Source organism: Schistocerca cancellata, chromosome 1, assembly GCF_023864275.1.
Source record: "Schistocerca cancellata isolate TAMUIC-IGC-003103 chromosome 1, iqSchCanc2.1, whole genome shotgun sequence".
In the NCBI taxonomy this organism is placed as follows: Eukaryota; Metazoa; Arthropoda; class Insecta; order Orthoptera; family Acrididae; genus Schistocerca; species Schistocerca cancellata.
Genome location: NC_064626.1, coordinates 937,582,665 through 937,593,280, shown reverse-complemented (window position 1 = coordinate 937,593,280; position 10,616 = coordinate 937,582,665). Strand labels below are relative to the sequence as shown.

General features: G+C 39.4%; 1 protein-coding gene across 1 annotated transcript; it reads right to left on the bottom strand.

The window, feature by feature from the left end:
• Nucleotides 1-1,974: 1,974 nt before the first annotated feature.
• On the bottom strand, nt 1,975-8,622 carry LOC126116030 (RNA-binding protein 25-like). The gene is made up of 2 exons (XM_049915033.1): nt 7,986-8,622; nt 1,975-2,150 (listed from the first exon to the last, which is right to left on the bottom strand). Exons 1-2 carry the CDS (start codon nt 8,620-8,622, stop codon nt 1,975-1,977), a joined length of 813 nt encoding a protein of 270 aa, XP_049770990.1.
• Nucleotides 8,623-10,616: the final 1,994 nt, after the last annotated feature.

Sequence of the window (10,616 nt, the reverse complement as noted above, 5' to 3'; positions counted from 1 at the left end):
TCGTCAAAACTACTCACAGTTGCTTGATCATTAACAAACTTGGTTGTGGCAAGTGTTCAAGGATTTAACATAGGTTCTCAAGAATTACTCTCATTCAGTCAATTGAAACATTGAAATACTAACATAGATACAAGTACAAATTAAATACACATACAGATACAAATATACATAAATACTGACAATAAGAAAAAAAATTCTATTACAGTATTGGTGCATTTCCGCCAATTGTGAACAGAACATAAAACTTTTATCAGTCTTTCTCGTAGCGACATCACTCTTCACTTTGTAGTTGGTAGTATTTCCCATGAACTCGGATGATTTTCACAGGGGAATTCTTTCATTACCTGTCACTTTTCACTGCACTAAAACTGGGGATCACCTTTTCACATTCTGGTGGAAAAACACTGGGAATTTCACTATGTGAAAGGGGGAAGTGATATTTCTTGACTCGACGATCCATCGGGTCATGTCGGGAATCAGGAAAGTTGAAGACTGGTTCAATGACGAATGAGTCTGTTTGGTAGCTGTCTTAATCTCATTCCAATTCATGTTTCAGCACATGAAAATACAGGAAAAAAAATCTGTATTAGGACTTGCTCATTAACTAGCATCTTAATCTAAGGGAATATAGAGTAAGAATTTAAGACAATAAAAATTACTACATAGACTATGTACATATACATTGTATATTATTCATATTTTGTGTCTAGGTTTTATATTCTTTCGTTAGCAAATATTAGCAAAACACGTTTCGTCTTGTACATGTCTTTCTTAAGCAATGTATTTAGCAATATTGCCGTAGCAATTTTCATAGTTAAGGAAAAGTCGTCATTAGTGTCCTTTTAATGTAAATATAGTAAAATCGTGCGTAGTTTATCAACGTTTTATTATTTTTATGTCCATTTTCATCTCAAATCTGGAGCACGCTCGCGCCCGTTACGGAGAGGAATGCTTATTGTTGAGTGCGGGCCGGCGAGCAGTCATTGAATGTTGCCAGAGTGCTTCACAGTCACGTGGTAACGAACTGGCGGTTTGACAGCGTTGGCAGTCCGCGTCCTGCACGAGGCAGATAGTTCTGTGGCTGCCAACCCTTTTTTTTTTTAACTTGTGCATTTTGTTGAATCGGGGGTACTGGAGCAGCTCGTCAAGGCGACATGGTCAACCTGGACGGTAAATTGACTGCACCAGCGACGAAGAACAGTCATCGATGAAAATGACTACTGTCACATATTGCAGTGAGTACAATAGCTTGTCTATCCTTTGACTGATAGTCACTGTATCGTCGTTACAGCGTGAGAATACTTGAAATGCTACTTTACACGTGGAACATCACTCGTGTCCATAAGTTTATTACAGTTTTGATTCACACAAGAGATAACTAGTTTGTCGTGTCCATACATGTGTCAAATTACGATTTTACACACGTGTCCATTATTTTGTCACTGAGTCACACGCAGCAATCCACATGTGTCCATATATGTGTCTCTTTACCACAGAGTAGCACAGGTAATGCTAAAATTACTTATGATAAAAGGATCATTTACAAAACAAACATAGTTTTTTTTAATTACTGTCCAAGACCTAACGAAAAACGTGTTTGCTATTCTGAATGGTGCTTCTGATGCACGTTAGATTTTACATGTATTTTAAATCTGATTCTTTTCCTTTTTCTTATTGTTCTATAACAGCCTTTTTTTTCGTTTACATCAATAATCAGTAAAATATACCCACTTTGGCGTGCCGAACAGTTCACGTTCAAAACTTCATCTAACAGAAATCGGGAAAATTATTCCTATTTCCTAGGATGCTTTTGCTCACAGAAAATCAGATTTACATCACGTTTCGATAAGTAACTGCAGATAAGCATTAACCAACGAGCCACGATCGTCAATACACACAACATACACACGTCAAGTCTTTTGAACCAATTTCCAAATTTCTTCCCCTACCGGGTAGGGTAGAAAGGTAAGAATGCTAAAGAAGAAAACTACAATAGGATAGTGCAAGGAAATGAAAGATACGAAGACAGATAATAGGTGGAATAATCAGTTGAGCAAGTTCATTCTTCAGCTCCACCGTTTTTAGTGTCATCCACGTGGCATAACTTGACTTCAGTATTACAATATCGCACAAATCCGCTTCCAAAGCATCTTCAAATATATTTCAAAATCACGGCATGCGGACATAGCAGAAGTTTATAAGCAGGTTATCTCAGCCCTCAACTAGGTGTATTAATATCGAAGGTTTCTGTATAATACTCGTGACATAGGAATAGTCTCTCTAAGTTTCTCCAATACAGGACCTAATTCTTATTATAAATGCAAATTTCTTAACTGGTTAACTCATAGTAATAAATAAATTAAAGTTGCTTTCCAGTTGTGAGTACCACTATTCATTTCTTTGTATATTAACTATATGTTTCTGCTTATACGCGGTGTAATCTACAGATTACAATGTATCAGTTTTGCATCGTACATGGTTCTAGCGACTTAAAATATCAGTCCTTTGAAAGCTTAACTTAGGTTAATACTTCACATATACGGACATTCTGGTCTGAATGAGGGATTTAAAGAAAACCTTTACTTCTTGGTAAAAAGGAGATTTGCCATAACTTAAAACTAAAACAGCAGGTGGCACTTTGGCACATCCCTTACTCAATTCAACGACTGCAGTCTTTTATTGCTCAAGAAACTTAAAACTACCTTAAAACTAAAGCAAATCTTATTTTCCAAATCCGTAGAGTACCTTCTTCAATCACTTCATGTCTTTCAAGCTCCATCATTACTTTGTGTCCACCTCACTCAAATGATTACGTCACCTGCAGAATACATGTACATGCTGTTGATTCACATACTTTCTAAACAGATCACACTCTTGTTTCAAGTTGCAGCTTAACATGATGAATGATATATTTTTTTAATGTTTTTCATGGTACTTCTTTAGGTCTACATGGTGGTACAGTCCTTTTATTCGTCCACTAGCTGGATCTGCCAACACGTAACAACCAATATGTGGCTTCCTGACTATAACAAACGGTCCTTCGTATAGGTGTTGCCACTTACGATTTTTACGTAAGATGAGAGATGGTTTGAAGTGTGTTCTCAGAAGAACACGCTCGTTCAGGCGATACGACAGAACTTTATTGTCATGCTTGTCAAATGCCTTTTTTCTTAAATTGGGATGAGTTGTGAGAGAGATCAGGGCTTGTCTTAACTTATTATCTAGGTTGACTTCTGGACCTTCTATCTTGGGGATGGGATCAGTCCATTCATTGCTTTCCCTTTGCCTGGAGATTAGCTCTGAAGGTGTGAAACCGGTCGAAGTGTGCGGAAGATTATTTACAATTTCTTCAAATGGAGTAACGAAATCGACCCACCGTGTTTGCTGGTTCGGTACATAGGTGCGAATAAAACGATTAAATTCTCTGAAGACTCGTTCTGTCGGGTTACTTTGCGGTCTAAATCTTGAGATTAGAATCTGTCTAATACCATTATTGGCAAGAAACTGTCTCCACTCTTTTCCAACGAAGTTTGAAGTCTTATCAGACAACATGGTTTCCGGCTTACCAAAACGAGGAAAATAATCCTTTTCTATTCGTCTTATTAAAGATTTTGCACTGGAAGACTTCATCGCGTATAAACGCACGTGCTTAGTGAAGAGGTCTAGCAAAACAGCAAGGTACTTAGCACCTCCTCTTCCTCTAGGAAGAGGACCTGCATAGTCGAGACTGACTATTTGGTTAGGACGCTCAGTGTAGATAGGATTCAAAGGTATGACATTCGAAAGATTGAAGGGCTTTGCTTTCTGACAGATTAAACAAGTGCTTAGCAGTTTATGAATTCTCTTATGCAGATTGGGTACGTAGCAATAGGCAGAAATCTTTCTTTTACACTTCTCGGGGCCATAATGACCCCAGGATAGGTGAGTGTACCATATGAGATATTCAACGTACTCCTCAGGAATACAAACACACCATTGCTCCGTCAACATAGATGTACGATGAAATAAAACACCATTGTATGATTTATAAAATTTCGACAAACGATGATTGGGGTTGTCTTGTAGAAGCTGTTTGACTCTCTTCCATTTTCGGTCACTTTCTTGCAGAGTACCCATCTGTCGGCAAAGACGTAGAAAATAACTACGATTCAAGGGATCTTTCATAAGGAGTATCTTGTGATTGGAAATCTGTTCTACAAGTTCCGTAGGCTCCGGCATACCTTCCGGCATGCGTGACAGCGCATCTGCAACGATGTTGTTCTTGCCTTTCACGTAAACAATTTCGAAATTGTACTCCTGTAGAGATAGGCACCAGCGAGTAAGCCTCGGATGATAGAGCTTACACGAAAGGAGAAAGCTAAGAGCTTGATGGTCGGAATACACTTTGATCGGATGGCCATAAATGTAATAATTAAAACGGCGGAACGCCCACACAACTGCCAATCCTTCTAACTCTGTAACAGAGTACGATCTCTCGCACTCCGTCAGCACACGACTGGCGAAACTAACTATCCTAATCTCTTCTTTATCTCTAGTTTTCTTTAGCTGGAACAAACAAGCGCCCAAACCTTGAAATGAGGCGTCACAAGAAATGCAGAATTCGGAGTTCATATCCGGATGACTGAGGATATTGCTATTCAGAAGAGCATGTTTGATTTTGTCAAAGGCTTGCTGACATTCAGAGGTCCATACCCAATGAACGTTTTTCTTTAATAGATTGTGCAACACTGGACTGTTCATGGATTGATTTGGTATAAAGCGACGAAAGAAAGACGTTAACCCTAGAAACCCTTTTAATTGTCTTTTGGTGCAGGGCACAGGGAAGTTCCTTATTGCAGACAGTTTGTTAGGATCGGGAGAGATTCCCTCAGAAGAGATAACATGACCAAGGAATTTTACTTCCTTTTTTACAACCTTTGATTTCTGTAAATTGGCAGTAACGCCAAAGTTAGCAAACCTCACGAAGATTTTCCGAATCAAGTCAAGATGTTCCTCCCATGAAGTCGAGGCTACTAAGATATCATCGACATAGACAGTGTATTTTGTCCAGTAACTCGTGACCTAAGACATGGTCAAGTGCGGCAATAAAGACACCTGAACTAATATTCAAGCCAAAGGGTACGACACGAAATTGATATGACCGACCCGCAAAGATAAAGGCCGTGTACTTCCTTGAAGAAGGCGACAACTTCACCTGCCAATAGCTACTTCGAAGGTCGATGGAGGTTAGAAATTTGATACCATAAAACCTTTGCAGTTGCTCCTCCAATGCTTCCGGTCGGGTACACACAGGAACGATAATTTTGTTGATGTTCCTAGCGTCTAGAACAAGCCTAACACTTCCGTCCTGTTTAAATATAGACAATAATGGGCTCGAATATGGAGAGTCAGAGGGTTCAATTATTTTCCAGTTTAACATTTTGCGGATTTCCTGTCGTACTGCTTCCTTGCGGGAATGCGGAACTGCATAGGTGGTTTTGCAGTAGGTGCTGTGGGGCTTAACCTTCATGTCGAATACATAGTTGGCTATGATTCCCGGTTTCTTAGAAAACACATTGGTAAATTGTGTCAACAGGTCGTATAGTTCGTTTCTTTGTCGGTCACCTAATCCTTCAGATTCATTAGCCTTCGTCAGTAATTCTTCATGTGTCGGTAATAAGTCAAAGTCTTCGTCTGCATTTACTGACTCGTCTAAATAATTGAAATATTGTTGCCGAGATGTGAGCTTGCGGAGCTTTACTTTATGTTCTTGGCTGGACAACTTAACTTTGGTCCTCATAAGTCGAATCACTATACTCTTATCACTGCATCTGAGAGTACATGTACCTTCATACAAATCTATGATGACACGATTCTTACGTAGAAACTCCATTCCTAGGAGGCAAGGTACTGACAGATTTTTAACAACTAGAAAAGTACATGGTACGATGTCTGATGCAAATCTCACTGGTACATGAATTTGTAGCGTCACCTTTTGAACTAGAGAGCCTACAGCTCCGGAGACGGTACACCCTTGTACTGGCAATGACAGAACTTTTGCTACAGAACACACTTTCTTATATACACATAAAGACAAAACATTGATATTGGCACCAGTATCTATTATAGCGACAAGTGGTACATCATGAATATGAATCATAGTGGATGCCTGAACCTGGTTTTCCCATAAATCCTCACCATTCAAAACGTCATTCTCCTTCAGCAAGTCATCTCGTAAGTCACAGTCATTGTCATATCGTATAAGGTTGATTTGCCCTCTAATGAAATCGCCCCCAACATGTTCCGCAGCTTCCCCAAGGAGGCAAGAAAAAGAAGCTGCTTTTAGTTTTCCGCATGTTCATTGGATTGAATTTCGCTCACAATTACTTTTGAAGTACCGGGCGGTACGCTCGGTACGAAGTTTGCTTCCGTATTCCACCTAAGTTACGAGCTATTTGCCGGAATTTCAGTCGAGATGGTGTGTGTTGGCGGGTTTGCTCGGGCATAATAGATGCGAGAATTTTGAGGTTCATGATTTTGACTTTGATAGTTAGTAAAAGGTGGAGGACTATTCCTAAAGTTTGGAGCATACTGTTGTTTGTATTGCTTGGAAGGATCTGGAGCATTTCTTCCTTGAGAACAGTGCTGGAATCTAGGCTGGTTACCATACTGCTGTTGACTGTTGGTGTTAATCCAACGTCCTTTTCCATTGAAATTATTATTATTTTGGCGATCGTTATTGTAGTGATAGCGATCATTGTAATTAACTGGTAAATTACCGTATTGCTGTTGTGTTGTCTGGTATATGGGGTGGTACCTGTTTTGATCCTGGAATTTATGTTTCTGCTTCCCGTTACGGCGATAGTAGTTGTTATTATCGCACGGAACGTCGTGTCCTTTACTGTTGTTGGGTTGGTATGACATACCTGAGTCTGCACCTACACCGTGCGGCTGTGTAGTGTGCGGGCCAAGATTACAATTACTCCGCGCACTAGCACGCACGTCTTATTGAATCATGTCAAGGTTGTCAAGTACTGACAGAAAAGCCTCCGTGTCCTCGTCACTGACATTTACTAACTTCCCCCTGATTGATACCGGTAGCTTTGACTTAAGGATCATAATTACGTCCTTCGTGGAAATGGGCGTGTCCCAATATTGTATTTTTCGCAGGTATTTCTCGAAGTACCTACGGAGACCAGCACTTCTCGTATTAAACGGTTCAGCATTATATACCTCCTTTCTAAGGCGTTGTTGTATGCCTGAACTCCAGAATTTGTTCAGAAATTGCTTTTCGAAGTCAGCGTAATTATTACATCTGTCAATTACTTCTGTTCCCCAGACAGAACCCTCTCCTTGAATGTAACCTACTATAAAGCGCATACGTTGCTTGTCATCCCAGCTCTCGGGAAAAACACCATTAAATGACTTCAGAAAAACCATTGGGTGGATGTTGCGTTTCTCTGGCAGAAAAGGCTGGAATACGTGGTGCTTGAGAACGCTTTCTTCTTTCATTAGCTCGACAAGAGTTACTTGATCATTCTGGTTGCGTACTAACGGATTCTTACTGCTGTGTCCATGTACAAGTGGAGAGAATTCTACACGAGACACAGGATTATTATTGTATTCATGTTATGAAGAAAGCAAGTGTGAATGCTCACTTCTATTGTCATTAGGAAAATCATTGACTTGTTGTTTCAACTGCTCGATTTCCTCAGTGAGGTGTCGTTTCCATTCGGGAAGATCTCGGTGAAAAACTCTACGAATCTCTCCTAATTCAGTGAGAATCGTATCTCCTGATGCACCTGGAGCAGCTAAAACTTCAACTGTGGCTGACTTAACGGCTTCTTTTAAGTCGTGTTGAACCTTGTTTTCTATGTACTGTTCCTTAGTCTCGACCCATTCTACAAATTCTTTTCCTATCGTGGAACGTACGTTGGCTGCAGCATCATTCACCCTCTTTTCAATGTTTATTTCGGATAGCGCCTGTGTCAGGTCATTGACCTGGCCTTGCAGAGTGACGACATTGTCTGCAAGCTTGTTTACTTTAGCTCCGACCTCAGCGGACTTTTTTGAAACTTCTGTTGTAACTGCCTGGAAACTTTCGATTTGTACTTTGATGTCTTTGTGCACGTTACCTACTGTGCTCTCACATGCATCTACCTTCTGCAGAATACCTTCTATCCTTTCATTAACTTTAGTACTTAATTCCGAGATATATTCCACCGTGACTGTCCTTATTCTTGCCTCTAAGTTGGCATCAATATTATCTAACCTATTTTGCATTGTACCAATCATGGTATTCAGGTCAAACCATTTTCGCTCTGTCTCCCGTTCCTTTTCCCTTTCTTTTTGTTCCCTTTCTTGTCTATCTCGTTGTTTTTGTAATTTATAAGCTTCCCTTTCCCGTTTCTCCTGTTCTCTATCACGTTGTTTTTGTAATTTATAAGCTTCCCTTTCCAGTTTCTCCTGTTCTCTATCACGTTGTTCTTGTAATTTATAAGCTTCCCTTTCCAGTTTCTCCTGTTCTCTTTCTTGAAAAAAAATTCTCATCATTTCAACCATCAAATTTTCTCCCGCTTGCTGTGACGATGATTGCTGTGACGATACGTCACGCACACCATCATCGTCTACCGTTCTCTCCATTCGCGAATCGGGTCTGCCTGTTCCCGTTCGCGAACGTAGTGGGTATGACTTGACAACTGTGTCATCACCGTCATCCAGACTGTTTGTCGGCTTTCCTTTGTCATCTGCCATGTTTATTTTCAAGTTTGTGACGTAACTGCTCAAAGAAATATTTCGCGGTACGTCGATCGTCAACTCTCAGATGCGCGCGCTGATAGTCAAACGTCACACTGCGGTAGTTGACAATTGCAGAGCTATACCGGGTAGAAGACAAGATGGCACCTAACTTTGAAAATAAGTGACAAACACCTACTAGACACTGAATCCTGCTATTATGGCATCCATCTTGTGTTCTTAACCGTAGCAACAATGAAGATGCTAATAATGCTAACAAATAAACTTTGCATGAAGAGATGATCAGAAACGAATTCTAACTACGTAAATAAGCAACTCTGCAAGGAAATAACAGCGATAGGATAAAATGAAGCAGTAAGGAAAGAAATTCCGGAAATCAGCTTTTTTTTTATACAAGACGCGAGATTTTATGCGTAATGAAAACCGTACTTACATCAGTCGTTTTGCGCACTGCTGTTATTTTTCGAATTTTTTTTTTTAATTTAATACTTCCTCGGTTGCGATCAGTACTTCCTTTACGGCTTCCCAATGTCCACCGGATGATGTCATGAAACAATAACAGAACAGATTAAAATTTTTTATCAGGTCCCTGTTCGGGCGCCAGATCTAGTATGATAAAAAAAATTATTTTTCTTACGTTAAATATATTTCAATTCTATCAATTTAAATCGGTATTTCATACTAGAATGTCGTGTTTCCAGTCTGGCACAGCTTTGCCACAGGATACACGAAAGCGGTCGAAGACGTCCGTCTTCTGGTCGGCTCCTGATCGTTGTCAGAAGGAGGCTAGGTTTTGATTACGCAAAGACTTCTATTATTTGGAAAAGAACAACCCGGATTTCTTTACGTAATTCGTACGAATTTTATAATTACCTAAGGGACCTTTAATAGTGAACAATAAAATTGCATTTGCAGATGAAATCATTAATAAATGGTTCAGCTATGAGTTGTATAGAAGACAAGGAGCGGCCTTCTGTACACGACCAGGATGCCGCAGTATTCTCTGCTGTAGTAAAGGCTGTTTGACATTTATAAAAATAACATGGCATGGAGGTTAAAAAAGTATAAAGGAAAAGAACAGAATAAGAAATCTGGTAAACACTAAATATATTCAAACAATTCTCACTATCAAATTAGGGCTTATTTATAAACAATACAACTTACATAATTACTTTTCTAACAGTATGGTGCAATCAGATTTCAGCCTGTCCTGTGCTGTCTCCTTGGTTCACGTTTTTTTTTTTTTTTCACAAATTATAGTCATTACATTTCTCCTTTCGTCGAAGACAATTCTTGCACTGTTCAACACCTCCGATAACAATAACTTGCTGATTTACAGTTTCGAACATGAATTACCTTAATTTTATTAATTAATAATGTTGTCTGCACGCTAGCAAGACCGCTCACTTTTTTAACTTAAATTCGACCTCCTTTACGTTTTCACATAACAAGCAGAAGCACATTAGAATCTGCAGATCTACAAAAGTTTTCTACCGTCATCTTTTATTTAGATCGAAGCGGAACGACAGTTCAGCTTCTGTTAAAATGTTTCTTTGACTGCGCAATCGATGTATTAGCGTCCGCGCTAGATGTGCATCTTTACAGTTATGTAAATTATACAAAACAAATGTCTTTCAAAGGGTACTCAAAGTTTTCGTAGGACGGAAATACCAATAATATTACAATTTGTATGTTTATTTTGGAAGGGATATATGTACATTTGTGTTAGTGTTTGAACTTGTAATTGTGTCTAATTGAATCCACTATGGGTAAAGTACCTGTACAGGACGAGCGAAATTTGCTCGATATGGAAAGTGAAAATCATACTCAGAACGTAAACGAATCCAATACCACCGCCGCGGAAAACATACCTTCTGAAG